Source organism: Pezoporus wallicus, unplaced genomic scaffold (genome assembly GCF_028554395.1).
Source record: "Pezoporus wallicus isolate ANWC-B61680 ecotype Strahan unplaced genomic scaffold, APGP_CSIRO_Pwel_v1 contig_5767, whole genome shotgun sequence".
NCBI lineage: Eukaryota > Metazoa > Chordata > Aves > Psittaciformes > Psittacidae > Pezoporus > Pezoporus wallicus.
The window spans coordinates 1,760,135-1,777,917 of NW_026640599.1; the positions used below are offsets into that span (position 1 = coordinate 1,760,135).

The 17,783-nt window shown below is 36.1% G+C and overlaps 1 protein-coding gene across 6 annotated transcripts in view; it reads left to right on the forward strand.

Annotated features, from left to right (window-relative positions):
- Positions 1–17,783, forward strand: part of STS (steroid sulfatase) — a 98,247-nt gene that overhangs the window by 12,862 nt on the left and 67,602 nt on the right. For 3 of the 6 annotated variants that reach the window (XM_057419670.1, XM_057419667.1, XM_057419668.1), the window contains 3 exons: positions 8,628–8,780; positions 9,414–9,535; positions 12,854–12,976. In XM_057419670.1, the coding sequence (XP_057275653.1) occupies positions 8,635–8,780; positions 9,414–9,535; positions 12,854–12,976 (391 nt within the window). In that variant the 5' untranslated portion in view covers positions 8,628–8,634. Of the gene's footprint in view, positions 1–3,680; positions 4,027–8,627; positions 8,781–9,413; positions 9,536–12,853; positions 12,977–17,783 lie in introns of those variants that run through there. The other 3 variants (XM_057419669.1, XM_057419671.1, XM_057419673.1) reach the window with 3 other exon arrangements.

Below are 17,783 nucleotides of genomic sequence, written 5' to 3' on the forward strand. Positions count from 1 at the left end.
AGCAGCTACACTTGTTTATTTTAAATGTCTCTTACTTGTGCAAATTAAAAGGAAAGAGAAGCTGTTCATTTATTTCTTGTGAGCCTCCTGCTTACACCAGCAACACCATAAGTCAGCTGAGCACAACTGAATTATTTTTTACTTAAAAAGCTTTGCTATTTTTCTCCCTGGTAAAAGGTTCACTTTTAGAGTCTAGATGGATTGCATCACAGCAAAGAAACTTTTGGTTAATGGTAATCAATGAAAGCAATTTGCTGTTGGATCCATTCATCCCCTTTTCATTCTAAATGTGGTAGGTTGGCCCTGGCTAACAGCCAAGCACCCACAGCTGCTTGCTAGTTTCCTTCCCATGCTCCTGAGTGAGATGAGGGAGAAAGCAGGAAAATAGGAGGATCAGAAGTGAGAAGACTCAAGAGTTCAATTAAAGACAGGGAAACACACCTTAATAAGTACTGTCAGGGGCAAAACAACTTGGGGAATTAATGTATTGCCAGGTAGCATAAATATTTAATTTTTTATTGGAATATTGGGAAACAACAAGTACAGACATCTAAATATGCAGGAAAAACACCTTTCCTCCCACTTCTCAGGCTCAACTTCAGATTTCCTTCTTCCATCTTCCTAGTCTCCACACCTTCACTCCAGACATCTACTGCTGCATATTGTGCTCAATCCCTTCAGTGAGGCAATGGGTGGCTTATGAGGATGAAGTCAGTGCTTAGCTATGTGGAGCAGCTCCTACTGCCCTGACCTTGTTGTTCCCACCTCCTCTTCCTCTTGGTCCTGTCTCTGCCACTCCACCCCCTTCCCTCTGTGTTCATTCCCCAGAGTGGTTTTTGCCCTTTCTTAAATATATTTTCCCAAGATGTTGCCAGCTTGTCTGACGGGCTTAGCTATGTCTGCAGTGGGTGCATTGCAGAGGCGGCTGAAACTGACTATTTGGCACAGGACAGTCCCATGTCTATTTTCCAGAGGCCTCCCCTGCAGCCCCCTTCTGCCAATACATTGGCACCCGCATTCAGTACATCACCATGAAAAAGTGATGTACTGTGATATTTTGTTTTGATAATCATGGGAGATGTTTTTGGTTTGTTTTTTTTTTTCTTATGCTTTTTCTAATGCATATGCTTTATAATAGTGTTTCTGGGAAAGAGCGCAAAGGCTGGACATAAGTAATAGCCCAGATACAACCATTTCCTCTTAATTAGTTCGCATCCCTTCTAATACAGCCATTCTCAGTCTCTGCAATGGGACAAATTGAACAGGTCCTTGTGGACAAATGAGAGGGCTGCTTGCAGTACCATTTTATCCATTGAATGATTTGAGTATATCTGTATCATATAATGAGTACACTGTTACTCTCTCTTTTCCCACCCCTTGTGTGACAGGACTGTCCCATGATGAGAATAAATGTGTCTCCCGTGGTGTGATGGGCGTCAGGAGAACATGTGTAATACTTGAGCATGTGAATAGGTTCATTCCAGTGAGACACTATCAAATTGTATGCCATCCACATGAATTGCTTGATACTGCCCATGCAGTTGAACAGACTTTTTCTTGTTATATGTCAGGAGCTAAAGCGCTTTTTCTTCTGTGAAAAGGAACTTGTGAAAGGAAGTAAGAGGATCTAGCAAAAACTGGCCAGTCACAGGCTGGTTTAGTTGCCATGTGTGCGTAGCCCTTAGGCAAGAGGGCAGCAGGGAGTGGGCAGTGAGCAACAGTCAGGCTGAGCTCGTAGTCTGTTGGTTGGTCATCTCTGACAACATCTTCCTTGAAATATTGTCTGGCTTGAGTAACAGTATTGAATGTAATTTCTAGATAGAATATTAATCAGGTTACTGTACAGTCTGGAAAGGACGAATACTTATACATCCTTTAGAGGAAAATTTTCCAACTAAAACTCATGAACACTTGTCCCCAGTTCTCAGATTTCAGTGGAACTATTCACAGAGTAAGAAATTGTTGCATCAGTAAGTTTGCTAGGGCACATTATACTAATTGAAAAGTAATGTAGTGGTCGTTTATTGCACAAAGTTTTTTTCTTATTTTATGCTGAGCACAAACAGGCAATGCACCATCAAATTGGGATTTTTTTTATGTAACTTTATTCCTTTTTGTATATATCCAGTCTAAACTAGATATTTAGGCTCTCTTTGTAGTCTGTGGAAAAAGATCGTGAGCATCACTTCCAACATTTCATTATACCAATCTTAAGGAGAGATGAATCATCCTCTTAAGGTGCCTGTCTCCTCCCATTAATTAGAAAGCAAGCCTAGATAATTAGCTCATTCTAAATGCATAACTTTAAGATGAATAAATTCAGATGCACCATGAGTGTCTAGTTGATATGGGCCATGTAGGCATTTAACTTCTATGTGGCTAAAATAAATATTGGCTGAATAGCAACCTTTTCTCAATTTTTGTATCTAAATCAGTCAGTTATAATGAGAGCCCTTGAGTATTATCAAAATGCAAGTATAAATAACAATAGAGCTGTTTTAAAAATCATAATCCTACACTTTGAGAATGAATTAATGCAAATGCAAGTTCTCTTTTCTTTACGTGAAACATCCTTTTGGAAACACTTTTAACATACTGGATTATTTTACTGGTGTGTTACTTGCTAGCTTTATGAGGCAAAGAAAAATTAACTGGCCATTTCACTGCAATTTCTCTGGTAAACCATTTTGACTAGAAAAGTAGTTATAGATAGAAGACTATTATGTTATAAAATCCAAAGCTTTGATCTTGACAGACTTCAGAGGATGCCAGTGAGTAACTCAGGGGAGAGTGATGGGTTTGGGGGTGTTGAAGGGTGTTTATTTATTTGGTTTAGGGGGGGTTGTTTGTTGTTTTTTTGTTTGGGTTTGTTTTGTTGTTTTTTTTTTTCTGTTAGGTTTAATAATTTCCTGTGACAGGCATTTGAATACTACTGTTTCAGTGAAAAAGGGTTAGAAATTACTTCAAATTGGATGAAATTAAAATCCAGTGTTAATTGGTTGATCATTTGGCTTACTGACCCTCCAAAGACTTACAGCAGGACTCACGTACCAACCTTCAGATCTGTGCAGTATCCCTGTGAAGGAAGTGTATTGGTGGAGTCTAGTATCTTATTCTGATATTGCATGTAATTAGATTTTTTTCCTTTTTAAACATTTTATGGAATATTACTTTGAAGATGAACAGAAACTCAAAGGAGATCAGTTTGGCTATAGTTGGGTGAAGGTGAAGAGACTGTAACCACTCAATTATATTAAGATACAGTTTATATTACAAAAGATAATCTTGTCTTCTCTTCATATTATAATTTGCTACCCAAAATAATGTTTACTATTTATTAATACTGCCATTAAAATCTGTAATTTAATTTAGCTAACACTAGCAAGTTCTTGAGAAAACATTTAGATAAATTATTTACCTTAAGTTGAACTTGTATCTGGTGGATGCTGTGTGGCTTCATCTCTATTTGATTCAGACACAATAATTAATCTTGCTTGAGCAAGAAACATGATTATTTTCTCTGGTGTTCTTCCGAGCTCATGTTAAGCAAAATTTCTGTCGTGCAATGAGACAACTTTTAATAAATTTAATACTGATTTTCATTTTTGTACATAGTTACCTGAAGATGCACACTGAAATCTAATGGCACTCTTCAGAAAAATGTTATGGTGTTTTTACAGACACAAATATCAATCAGTTTACAGATACAGAGAGACACAGCCTTCTGTGACCACACCGTGAGAGGGCTGAATGCAAATCAGTTCCAACCTGGGAAAGAAATAGTCATCCTAATCTGGCACTGAATCTGACGTGCCTAACCAGTAGGTAGGATGGAAGACGCCTATGTCTCTGGAAAAAAAAAAAAAAACCAACAACGACTAATAAGCACATCAAATATGCTGCCTGGACCTGAGGAAACAGGAGGAGAACATCTGGCTCTGAGGACTGGAGAGGATTCTTAGAAGGTATCTTACCATGCAGGAGGAGAAATAAAATACTAAAAAAAAAAAACAGCATTAAGAAATAGTGAGTTTATGGTATTAAAATATTAGAAGCATATTACTGAGATTGAGTTACCAGTGATCAGTTAGGATACAATAAATATTTGCAGGGTCTTAGCTTGTTGCAAATGCAAAGTAATGTTTGTTTGTCTGAATGAATTATTATTAAAAGCAGGTCAAAAACATGGGTTTATTTCTCTTTTCTCAGTAGTATGACATAAAAGATGCACAGTTATGACTGACTTGTGAGAGAAAAATTGAGAGATTTTAAGAAATCTTAAGCTAATATTATAAAATTATTAAGAGTATATAATATTACTTTACCATTTGTTACAATTTAAAAGCTTTTTTTCTCATGAAGCTGAAGAATTTTCATGTTGCAGAATCTTATGGAGAACAGCGTTGCCTTCTATTTTGTTTACAGTGTGATTTTTATGACTTTTAGGGAAATTTTTGAGTATATTTATTATATGTTTTTATCCATTTGTTCTTGCACATTTATACTTTGTTTTAATACAAGTAGAAAATATGTATTCAAATCCCAATAATGTTATTTGAAGATATGTAGAAAAAGTAGGATATATGTATATATGCATCCACATACATGTGCAGATATGTATAGTGACACCTATGTATGTATGTATATACATATGTATATATATATATATACACATACATGTGTAATGATTAAAGTATGGTAGTTTGAAATGGGATGTATGAAATCTAAATTCTTACATAGCTCTTATATGAAATTAAGCACCTCTTAAATATATCCAACTTAGCAGCCATGTTGGGATGAAAAAAGGTACTATTAGTTCTATTATATCACAGAGAAAGTGAAGCAGATATTGAAAATTGCACTTAGGTGTCCTGCGTGCAATTAAGGAAAAATTTTGCCACTGGAATCTAAAACATAACCCTTCAAAGATTAAGATTACTGTAGGAACATTTAAAGGATGTTGTGGAAGTAAAATAATATCAAATCGGTTCAATGCAAAAAAAAAAAAAAAAAAAAAAAAAAAAAAAAAAAACAAAAAAACAAACCCAAATTAAACAAAAGTTGATTGGTTCAAAATAGACAAATAGAGTAAAACAAATTCATGAAGGGAAAAGAATCTACAGGGAAATATTCAATACAGTGCTCTTCTGTTCAAAATGCCCTAAATGCTGACTGTCAAAAGCTAGAAGGGTGCACTAGTAAAAGAATATACTCGCCAAGTTTCTTACATTCTTACCTTAAGTATTTGGATTGTTTGCTGCTGGAGACCAAATACTAGGTTAAATGGAAGCTTCATCTGATTTGGTGTAATCATTTATATGTTAGATCTGCACGTGCCTGTCTTTTCACCGTTAAAAACCGTAGTGTGACGCAGATGAGCCTCCGTATCCTCAGAGCTTCATTCTCATGTTCTTCCCTTTTTTACTCTTCTGAATTTCTTTGTTGTTGCCTGTTCTGCTTAATTTCATCCATTCAATATTTCTTGCTTTCCAAGCACATCCCTTCAAGATTCATAAAAGTCTATTGTAGAGAGTACACTACAGAAATCAGGGTTGTTGGGATTAATTTTTTTTTCCCATTTCTGTGTTGATTTCACTTCAGGGACATGATACCAGGTGGAGGCAGATAGCCCAGCGTGTAAGAGTGCCTGCAGATACTCCTTCAGAGTGGAGGACTATACAGCAATATTACATCAGAGACATCTTTCAATAACATTTTTTGTTGTTGATTTGCAAAATGAGAAATGAGGTACTAAATGAGGCTAACTTTTGCAGGAATAGATCCAGAAAATAAGATTTTCAGCCACTTTGCAAGTTACAGTGATCCAGTTGATACTGGGCACAGCTATTGTTAACATTGCTGTGTAGATTTATTTAAAATATTATATGAATGTTTATTTAAAATATTATTTTTCACTGTGTATATATAGCTAAAGATTGTAAAGTTTGACCAAGGTGACAAAGTTTCTTAGGTATTTTCCTGCTCATATCTCTATACAAACTTGAAATCTCTTTAAAATTCATATAAATTGTAGTCAGCTGATTTTGAAGATATTTCACTCATTTTTTAGATTGCTTTTATTCTTGAAAATAAAAGACAGCTGCTACTTTGGTTTTCAACAGTAACTTTGCTCAGTAAAAGGAAAATTAATTTGTTCTGTTCACTAGTGGCTAAAGACCTCACACGTATTCAAAAAGACTGCTCTCCATAGTTCCATACCTCCTAATTGAAACACAGAATGTTTTGTTTGTACCAGTTGAATTAAACCTTGGAATTGTTGTTTGGAAAACTTGCAAAACCAGATAGCTTTGTGCTTTTAAAATGATGGTTTTATTAGTGGCAGGAGCACACATTTCTAGTTTTTATTCAGATGTGAAGCCTGCAATAAAGCTGAGGACACTCAGTAATTCTATGAAATAAATGTGCATGCCCTGCAAACATCAGCACAATTCTATATATGTCACCCTTTTCAGCATCCCTATTACCATGGGCCTTGAGACCCTTGCAGTCTGAATAGTGGAGTAGGAGCTAAAGGTCTGGCAGCAGGTTGTTCCTGTCCTGTGGGGTCAGGGTGCTAGCTGTTCTCTGCAGTGCGTGGGAAGAAAATCACACTTTTTTATCCTTTCAGGGAAGAAAGCTAAACCTACTGTGCAGATTATGTCTGCAGTGTGGCAGGTGCTACACAGCTTCATTAATATGGTAATTCGATGGAGGGTTGGTTAGATGCATTCCACCAAGCAGAACTGCATTTAGTGGCTTAGTCTTAAAGTTTGTGTATGTATTTTCCGTATCTGAAACAAAGTAGATTGCTTCCCATGGAATAAGCCAGGTAATGATCTGTTGCCACAGTGATAAGGCTGGGATCTTTAGGTGTTGCTCACTGAAATCTAAACCAGAATTGTTGTCATCAAAGCAAAGTCAATGGGTTAGAAAGCATTTATTAAGTAGTAAAAATCAGCTAATATTAGTGTTTTATCTGTATGCAAACAAGTACTAAGAGTCCCAGTTTGTTGGTTGATCCCCACTATTTTGACTTGCATCAGTCCCAGACTGCCCAGGCTCTTTCCAGTCAGTTCTCTTCATCTTCCATAATCATAGCTCCTCAGCTATTTCATCCCAGATACTCCCATTTCTGTCACCTGTTTTCATGAATTTGTTTTCCTACCCACTGTCATCCTGTCCCTTCCAGTTTCTTAAACCTTCTACCATTTCTTCTAATTTCAGCCTGCAGTTCTCATTCCAACTGGGCCTCAGGCTTTCCTTCTTGCTCTTCAAGTCAGTGCAAGCTCTTCTAGTTCTGACTACTTCATCTTCTACAGATACTTTTAACCACCACACCTCACTGATACACAAATGTGTCTCTCTTGATGTCTCTGCACCAGCTCTTCTAGTTCTGGCTTCTCTATCTTCTCTCTTCTTTTCTCTTCTCTCTGTTACTTCTATCTACTGTAACTCACTGGTTTACAAGTTTTTCATTTCTTGACCTGCTGTCCCCATTCTCTGTCAAAATTCTTGTTTCTAGTTCCCTTTTCTACTCTTTTACTTTCAAATTTCCACCTCAGTCCTGGTTTCCTCCCCTTTCCTTCTTGTCCCAGCATAATCCAGGGTGCAGGTGTGACTCATGTCTCATCTGCATTTGAAAAAGGCTGCCTGCATCCAGAAATGATGGAAGTATTACTAGAGGCAAAGGAGAGTGAGTCTCTGTTCTTTTTTGATGTGTATACCTGACACAATCCTTCACAGCCTAGAGGCACTCAATTGCAGGTGGAGCATACTTGATGCAGTTTAAAACTGAGATATGACAAGTCCCTGCTTAGGTAAAATAGTAATAGACTGTGCTCTTATCATAAAAGATGGTGTGTAGTATTGTGAACAATGCATTCTTCCTGTTTTAAGTTGGATATAGCATGAGCATTGTTTATTGAACATTGTGATATAAAATATTTTTACATAATTTTGCTACAGGCCCTGGTATTTAAAATGTCTGCAAAGAGCTTTTTCTTGAACATTCCTTTCAATAATTTTGTAATTTATGTCTTCATTTCCTTTGGATAGTACTTATTCCTGTCAAGAAACTAGAGCTGGTTTGTTTGGTTTTTTTCCCTTGTTGACAAGTTATTCAGTCATTTACATTGGTAGCAGAATTGTTGAACATTTTTTTGTTGTTGTTTTTTGTTTTTCCTGCAATGAACCTTGGAAATTTTGGTCCTAAAAGATTTCAGTTTCTGTGTTCCCTAAATCACATTTATACCTAAAAAAAAAAAATAAATTATTTGCTGTCATATTTACTGCTGTACAGTGCATCTGTGTATGCAAAAGTATTGTTACTGAGATTGTGACTAATTCTCTGTTCATCTTTATTTAAAGGATTCATCTGTGTAAGGGGGTGAAAGGAAAAATTATCTATATACTAAAAGATGCATTTTAATTTTTAAGAAATATAACAGAGAAAATAATGTTAAAAAAACTCTTGAGGAAAAAGAAAAAGCCAAATAAAAATCTCCAGTCTATCTTTTTTTCTTCTAATATACAATCCAGAGCAATAAATAATAGGACTATATTCAATTAATAGTAAAATTAAAAAGAAGTCTTAACTATTATGTTTTCCACTTGTTCTTATGCACCAGGAGGAAGATGAGACTCCTTTTATTTCTACTAATTTGCCAGTGTGCCACAAACAGTGTCAAAGCATACAGTGCTTCAAGTCCCAGTGTCATTTTACTGATGGCTGATGATCTTGGTATTGGAGACCTAGGATGTTATGGGAACAGAACATTAAGGTATGATGATACAGTTGAGGGAGTCAGAGCTTTATTTTAGTTTTTCTATGGATTTGTGAAGTTAAAACCCCAAAATGTTCAGAGATTTCATTAGCCTTTATAGGTAAGCAAAGTTAATATCCTTTCTAGAGAACAGCATATTTAATCTTTGTTTTCTTAACAATAAGACTTATCTGTTTTATTTATCCTGCTGAAAAGTTGTATCATAAACAGAATTGAGCAACCAACAAAATAAGGGTAGGTCTAGAGAAGCAAAGTACAATCAACAATTGTAGTTTAAAATAAACATGACACAAGTACTATAAATTAAGCATATTTTGAAGCATCTGTGAGTTAAGCAAAGCTTGTCACTAGCCAATCATAAATAAAGTGCTGATTTTTTTTTCCTTCATCTTCATGCTGTACTCAATAAATTCATTAAAACAGGTGTTAATGTACCTAATGGAAAAATTTTTGACACAACAGTATTTAGAATTGCAACCCTACCATGGTTTTGATAATTTGCATACAATAAATCTTAACTTGATTTTCCTGATAGTTTTTTGTTTCAGATGCCTTGATCTTGCCATGCCCATTTCCAAATAATTATCTTTGTGTATTCTTTTGTTGTCTTTCCTCCTTATGTTTTTCTAGAACCCCTAATATTGACAGGCTGGCAGAGGAAGGAGTGACACTTACTCATCACATAGCAGCATCCCCACTTTGTACTCCAAGTAGGGCTGCTTTCCTGACTGGGCGATATCCTATCAGATCAGGTAAAATTCCATTGCTTTATATGTAAATATAATATTTTATTTGTAGTAAATGTATGCATTTTCTTCACTGGCTTTTCTTGCTATCTTTATCATTACTTGATTAGGTACTTATTTCAGTGACCAATAAACCTCAGTGAAGATGGTCAGCATTTCAAATCTTCCATATATATGGGAAATTCTCACATTTCAGATAAGTTAATACAAAAATAAAGCCCCTTTTTACTGAGAAAAAGATTTTTAAAATAGTGAAGAAAAAATCTGATTGTGGTGTTTTAATGTAAGGAGCAGACAAATTCCATCGATTTCCTCCACCTTCCAAATGACCTCTCTGTCTGCCTCCCCAGTCGCGTTCAGGCTGCTCCCCAGGATATTTGAGGGCAGCCTGACTGTTGAGCATCACAGAGATTCATCTAGAAAGACACAATGGAAAACCTGGTGTAAATCCTTCTGCTCAGACATTTCTGTTTCTACAAAATCTTTTGATTTAGACAAGTTGTTATTTTTTTTCAGGGTGGCAGGGAGTGGAGGAGGTGGGGGTGGTGGAGTGTATGATGGCTATTCATTAAGATGTTCTAGCAGCCCTTAATACTGGGAAGAAGAAAGAAAAAAAAAATCTCCCTTCTTTCTCAGTATTTTTGCTCCATATCTATGCATACACAGTGTTAAGTACCCCATGAATGCATGCATTTAATAACTTCTCTCACTTTTAAACTACCTGATCCAAAGCCCAGTTAAGTAAGTGAAGATCCAGTCTGTTTATTTTAGTGTGCTGGGACTGAGCCCCTTAGTGCTTAGCCATGCAACTTTAACATTCCCTTAACATCATTTTTAGCAAGGATCATTATACATTAATCAGATCACTTGTTCATTAGTGATAAAACATCCTGTCCTTTCTTCTGAGAATGAAAGCAAAGCAAGACTCTGGAGCCTACTTGATACGTTCGTGCTCATTCAAATCAAGTAACAAGCTTCTGCAAAAGTGCTAGCTGATATAACTTGCAAAATTTTCTATTACATTCAGCTGCAAAGGAAAATATTATATACCTGTTACAGCTAAATTGCTGTTTACTGCAGGTAAAGCCACAGGTCACTTTCCATTACAACCCGTGTTCTTATTTCCAAAAAATTAGCATTTGAACTGATTTATTTCTTAACCGATTGCCTCTCAGGTAAACCAGATTATTTCCATGTTTGTACAAAAATGGTCTTTGTCTTAATTAAGTGACTAAATTGCTAAATGTGGACTATTTCTAAATGTCAATGAATACTGATAAAGGATTATTATATCTAGAAGATACTAGAATCATGATGTGAAAAAAAATGTTAGAAATCTAAAAATCCTGCTAATAGAGCTGAAGAAGAATATTCCAAAATGCAGTATTGGATGAGAGACACCCCCAGAGAAAGGTAGCAATTAAAAAAAAAAAAGAGAAAAAAAAATAAATCATAGTTCTCTCATTCTGGTAACTTCAGGGAATTACAGTGATTTCAGTTACCAGACATTGAAGTGCATAAAAATAAATATGAATAAAGATATTGTAAGTAAAATATAGATATGTACAGATGACTAAAACTACCTAAACTGTTGATCAATAAAGCTAGCTGGAGTGAAAAACTGAAGTCAGTATTTGGCGGGTAAGTTGAGCTCTCTTTAATAAACCAGTCAAACAAGTCTTTTTCTTATCTAACCACAAGGGATACCAGAGGGAAGAGTCTGCTTGTCTACATCAGTCATGTAACTTTGGCACTGAAATCATACAGTTGCATAATTCAGACTTCCTGGAGATACATCTGCACAGATTTGCATAGATATTCTGTGTTCTGTCTGTCTATACTCGGAGCCAGCTCTCATCTGGAATCCTAGTAATCTAATTTTCATGAATTTGAGCTCTCAAGTTCCTCATCCTAAGAGTAGTTTATAAGCTCAAGTTTATGTTCCTCAGACTCTCAGCATATAATGTAGAAGTTACTGTGCCTTATTTAGATGTTGTCTTGTTAGCTGATACCTTATGCTTCTTTAATGCACTCTGTGTGCTTTGAATCATGGGCCTTCATACTGTTGCAGCACTGGTCCTGTCCTACCAAAGCTGAGTGCCTTATCCACTCTATTTCCAGAATCAGGCTCTGTCTTGCTCTTTTTTTCACCTCATGTTACTTACATGCCTAACTGTAAGACTGCCCTATTTCAACCGCCTTCTTTCAAATAACCTTAAAGGCTTGTAGAAAACAACGTATGAGGATTGTCGAAGTTCTGAGAGTAGAACTCGGGAGTGATCTTGCTTCATTCCCAGCTCCATTCCTTCCTCATGTACAAAAAAACTGAATTATGCAAGCTCAACTTCTTTCAGATATGTTATACCTTAGAACATCTACAGAAGGGGCTGCAGTTTTTTATGTGATGGCTGGCTCCACGACTATAAGCAGAGAATTTTTTTCTCCACTTCTCAGTTTCTGGCGTCGATGCAGGAAAGACCTTGCTCAGCTAAATGGTGATTCGGAGAAAACTCCAGGAACAAACTTGGCAACAAAGTTTTCAAGCTGACAAGCAGTTATTCTTTATTGCGGCGCCAGGAGACACGGGGGATAGCTCCTCCTAACGTGTGTCCCTGTATTGCTACACAAGCCATCCTTATATAGTCCCTTGGCATACATACGTATTCATGAGGCTACATATGGATTACATCATTTTCCAGAAAGTTCCCCGCATGCGTACAGAATTGTGGTGGTGGTCTCTGAGGGTCGTTTACTTCCTCCAACAATCTTCATCACTTCTGGCAGCCTTTGGAGCACGCACAGTAGGTGCTTATACCAGCTTAATTGGTTTGTTAGCACCAGAGACGTAATAATCCTCCTGTCCTCCTACTTATCAGTTAGTTTAACTGTAGCCCATCCTGGACACCTGCCATTCCCAGATACTCCTTATCCCTGTGTCCTGTTCTTCTAGACTGTTTTTCTTAAAACTATGTCAACTATAACAATTTATCTTGTACGAGAATTCTCAGTATGTTCTCTAGCTGTAGTCTACTTTTTTTCTGTGTATCATGCACCTCAGTAATTTTCCACTGCTACTGTTACAAAGCCATCAAATTTAACATTACTTAAAACTGATTCTAAAGGTTTATATACTTCATTTTGTAATTTTGTGCTCCCCCTTGTCTCAATGGATGATTGTATCTGCCACTTGCAACATTTAGTGTCTGGTGGCAGTATGTAATCTAAGTGATGATACCATCTAAAGCAAAATAGTGCATCCAGAAAGAATGAATGGAAATTGTTTCACTATATCAACCAAGTCTCATTCATTTTCATTGTACTTAGGAATGGCTGCCTTCTCACGAGTTGGTGTTTTCTTATTTTCTGCCTCTTCTGGGGGACTTCCTTCTGAAGAAATAACTTTTTCCAGACTCCTGAAGGAGAGAGGTTATGCAACTGCTTTAATAGGTAAAATTGCATACATATACAGAATTATTTTTCATTCATTCCAATCAAAAGAACATTAGCTTTCCATATAGGCTGTTAAGGATCTGCATTAAGCTTTTTTCCCCCACAACATAATGAATTTATTTTCCTGGCACAGAGCTGATCACATTCCCATGCATATGTGAAGCACTAATCAGGTAAGTATGTCTAATTCACTTCTGTAGTTATAGTCTCATCGTGCAAGGTACTGAAGAAACATGATGAACAAATTGAAAATTAGTCAAGCTCTTGGAAAGTTTTCAGTGCAAATAGGAGTTTGATTACAACAGAGGGACAATAAGGGATCAGTTGCAGGGTACAAGTCAGCATGGTGGTAGGATTCATTTTGCCAGTTTTCAAATATCCATAAAGTAGATGATGTAGTATGTGTACTAACCGACTGGATTCTCTTCTTAGTAATCAGACAAAAATGGGCATTTCTATGAAATCTCTCTCATCCTGTGGTAGATGTCTAATATAAAAATGTGCTTCTCTCTCATTATAAAAATAGTTCAGAGAACTAGCTGCAGCATAAATATCCAGTGATGAGTAAAAGGAATACCAGATGAATAATAAATTGAATTGGAATTAATATCATAAAGGTATAACATTTAAATAATGTCTGGAGGCTTTTTCCTAATTTTGCCATGTACTTATTCCACACTGCTTACATTTTAGAATATTTTTGTGAAATACAACTTTTATTACATAATGTATTTCTGTCAAGGAATTGCCAGGAAATAGTTGTTTAGAGAACATCATACCGGAATATTACTATGTTAATTTAGATGATTGATGTACCTAATTTTACCCAATTTGATTTTCAGTTGTAATAGAAGCTTGCAATTTTGGAAGTAATTTTTGTTTAAAAAAATCAGTGTATTTAGTATGGCTAGCAATTCATACCACTGTTTAAAAATATCTGTATGATGTAGCTAGCCAATATTGATGTTTGTAACTAAAAATCCTACTTTGCAATTCCACAGTCTGAGAAAGTATAAACTACCTTGATGTTCTGACAGAGTCAAAAGATAAACCCAGAAAATCTTAGCAGAAGTATATTTAGTACAGGTGTATTTGAATCATAGTGTAAAAAAGCCATTCATAATTTGTCATGTTCATCATGGAGTTAATTCCTATTGCTCCATATTCAGTTAAAGATTGCAAAGAATCATTTTTCTGTTTGCAAAAAGCACTGTAATACAACTCATTTTCTGGGGCTGACCTAGTTAATGTTCTTTTTTTAACTACTTTCACTGCAACATGACAGCTTGCCACTTAGATCTCCAGAAGTTATCTCCATGATGCTTAATGAACAATTCTTCCAAGTGGCCTGAATGATAGCTGTGAAACCGTAAGATGTAATATTAACATATCCTTAGAGTATAATGAAGGCTTCTAAAAATCAAGAAGTACATTAAAATTACGGATAAAGCATGTGTAAATGACAAAAAGAAAAATTATGTAGATTTGAAGACTAGATAGGCAGACTCTGATTCCCAGCCAGGCCATTTTCTGTCTCTGCTGGCATTCTTATCACATCATATTTGGTCTAGGTCAGGGAGTCTTTGCTTGGTTCAGTCTAACTCAGCAGTTCCAAAACAATTAATTGTCAAATCCTGCACCACTGAAGGACTGGCTTAAGGGTAATTTGAAGCCTTTCAGTTCCTCAAGCCTGTACTGTCAGTTCCTTTTTTTTTTTTATTAAGTTTCTCTCCCCTTTACTCTCTAAGGGCACTTTTTTCTTCCCTAAATGCATTTTCATTTCTTCTTTTTAATTTTCTCCATGTCTCTGCGTATATTCTTCCTCTTGCTTGGTACATCCTGAGATATATTTTAGCTATGAATCTATTTTATATATACTTTTTTTTTACCTCATTGTTTTTCCCCTGTGACACAAAGAAGGTGACATCCAATAGATCTGGCAGGAAGAGACACAGTCAGAAGATCTGTAGCAAAATCAAGTTTTCTCAAAAAAGGTAGATGCACTGCATATGTAATATTTCACCAGTTAAGGATCTCAGAGATTAGCAAGAACTGTTGATGTTTTGTAGGAAATGGCTATTTATAATGCAAAAATACTACTGAAAGTAGATGGATATTATTTTAACTACTACTATACTCAGTTACAGTTAGCTTTCCCTCACTACTGTTATCCAGTGTGTTGTCCAGCATCCAGAGAACTTTAAAATCCACCTATGTAGCTTGTCTCCAAAGCTTAAAATAATAATGTATAAGCTGAGACTTATATCTTTCCTCCAGAATGAGGTGTTGTAATATTTGGACACATCACAGTAGTGATGTGTCCAATAAAAAATTGGCAGAGTCTATGGAGCACAATTAATAGAACAGCTTAAAAACTGACTATATTAACAATATATGCTTAATACTTATTATTGCTGTGTACTTCATGTATATATATTACTTTGAGCACATAAAATATTTCTTTTTGGATCTTGCTCTGCATCTTGCATCTTACCATTTATCTGAGGAGCAGAACTATATCATTATATACAACTCAGATTTCATAATGCTCCCCATTCAACTGTCTGAAGAAAAAGTAGAGGGGAAACATTGATTTTTTGCAGCTTCTCCTGCAGTCTGGGTTCTGAAAAACTGAGTTCCAAATGAAGTTTCTTGGCTGAATAGGACTTGCCCCTCCTTTCCATGTGCCTTTCATTGCATTGCTCTTGCTCTGCAGAAGCCTTATTTGGGGCCAAAGGAGAAAAACAAAAATTTCAAACTATTAAGGTACAAATAATTTACAATTAACAGCATAAATCTCACTCAAAACCTTGCTGTAATCTGCTGAAATGTGTATGATGCTCGTCTGAAGTGTCCATGCTATGAAGCTTCACTTGACAAGGAGGTGAGATAGTTTTGCACTGCCCTCAGATTCACAAGGGCCCCGGATTGTAAAGCGCATTACAATAATCTGTTGAAACACTAGCTCAAGGCAGCAGTTATTGTCACAAGGAATGAAACAAAACATGTATTGTGGGCCCAGTCATCACTTGCTTTTTCAGAGTAGCACAGCATCTGTCAAAACCCTCTACCTTGTCAGCCATTTGAGAATGGCAATTGTGTTTTTCCATCACAGCTGCGGACATAATTTGAGCCAGTGCTTCTGTGCTTTTCCCAGCTAACCTGCCGTCTGCTTTGTTTGGCTTAAGTTGCTTCTCAACAAATCTTTTTTTGAGACCCAAGTTCATCTTGACATTGAACAATTTGTTGTGCTTGCTAAAACCCTTTTGAAATAACAGGTCCTATATTTTCCCCTGTCCTAATTTGTTGTTGCAAGATTCTTCTGTCCTAGCTTGCAGTGTCTACTTTTATTGAGATCTAGTTTAAACAAACATCTTTGTATCCTAATAAATGACTTTGAAAGTATGCTTAAGTTGATATGGTTTCTTTTTCTTATTTTTTACTGAATTATAAGTGATTTGAGATTAAGAAGTAACAGTGAAAAAAAAAAAACAACTTTCAGATCATTTATATTTGTGGTTATAAATCTCTAACTTTATTTCCATTACCTAACTTGATGAGAATTGTTATATCCTAACCTTGCTACATATCTGACTTTATAATTATTCTGTAAAGACAGTCATGTAAACCTAAGAGAAAAGACTGAATCATTTATTTTCTAAAATCGGTATCTTTGCTTGCTGGGAATGAAATTCAGAGTTGCAGCCTTGGCTAGCCCTTTATGGCACCATTCTAACATCTGAAAATTTGGTACAGTGGCCTGTATTTGTGGTTTTGTAATCAGTCACAAAAATGTTCACTGGACCACATCAAAAGTAGTGATGAGAGCCATTCTGCCCACAGAAAGCAGATTTCCTCCTCAGGTGAGGAGGTATTCTGACAGTTAAGAGGGAAAATTTCTGATGGGATGAGAAAGCTATGAACACCTGCATTTCACTGGCACATAGGAGGACCTGAAAATGCTTTTATAGCTGCATCTGTAACCTGCTGAAGGCATTTCTAACCTAAGACCATCCAGAGATACACGAGGAGAAGTGGAGTCAATTAAACACTCAGGTTCAAGATTTCTGTTGTGTTTTAGTTCACCTTTGCTGTGAAAGGGAAATAATGACATTGATCCCATTTGCAAGGCACTATCTCAAAAAATCAGGACTGATCCCCATCTTCACCCCCTTTGGTACTGCAGTATCTGCATTTGTCTTTGCCAAAAGAGGAAGTGCAGGATCAATGTGCTGCTCTCTAGATCCCCAAGATGCTCAGGACTGCCTGCGTCAGGACTTTTTCTTACAGATGTGTAAAAGCTGGGATGGTGCAGGAGAGGGAAAAAATCTATTTGTCCTTTTTTCCTTTTATGTACTTTCTACCACCTGTATCCTGAAGTCTAGAACAAAAGATTTCAAATGTCTTTGGGCTAGGTTATGGGGATGAGGACTTACTGGGTTTGTGGGGAGTTTTGTTTATTTCTTTAAAGATCATGATCCCTAAAATATGTTGGTCATGTGTAGGTATTTGATTCAGAAAAAATAAATAAAATTTGACCCAGCAGTACATACTGTCATCTGTTTTGTCAAGGCTGATATGTTTGTCAAATATTGAACATAATTCTTTGCTGAGACCAAAAAGCATATAGCTGTAGCCATCATTTATGTCAATAGGCTTAACTAAATTTGATTTTCTTTTTTAATTGTGCATTTGGATTTAATGCTACCAAACAGTTAGGTCTGTGGGACTAAGTGACGCATAAGTATGTGATGGAGGGACGTACCTGAGTCATAGATTTAATTACCTAGATACTTGTCATTAG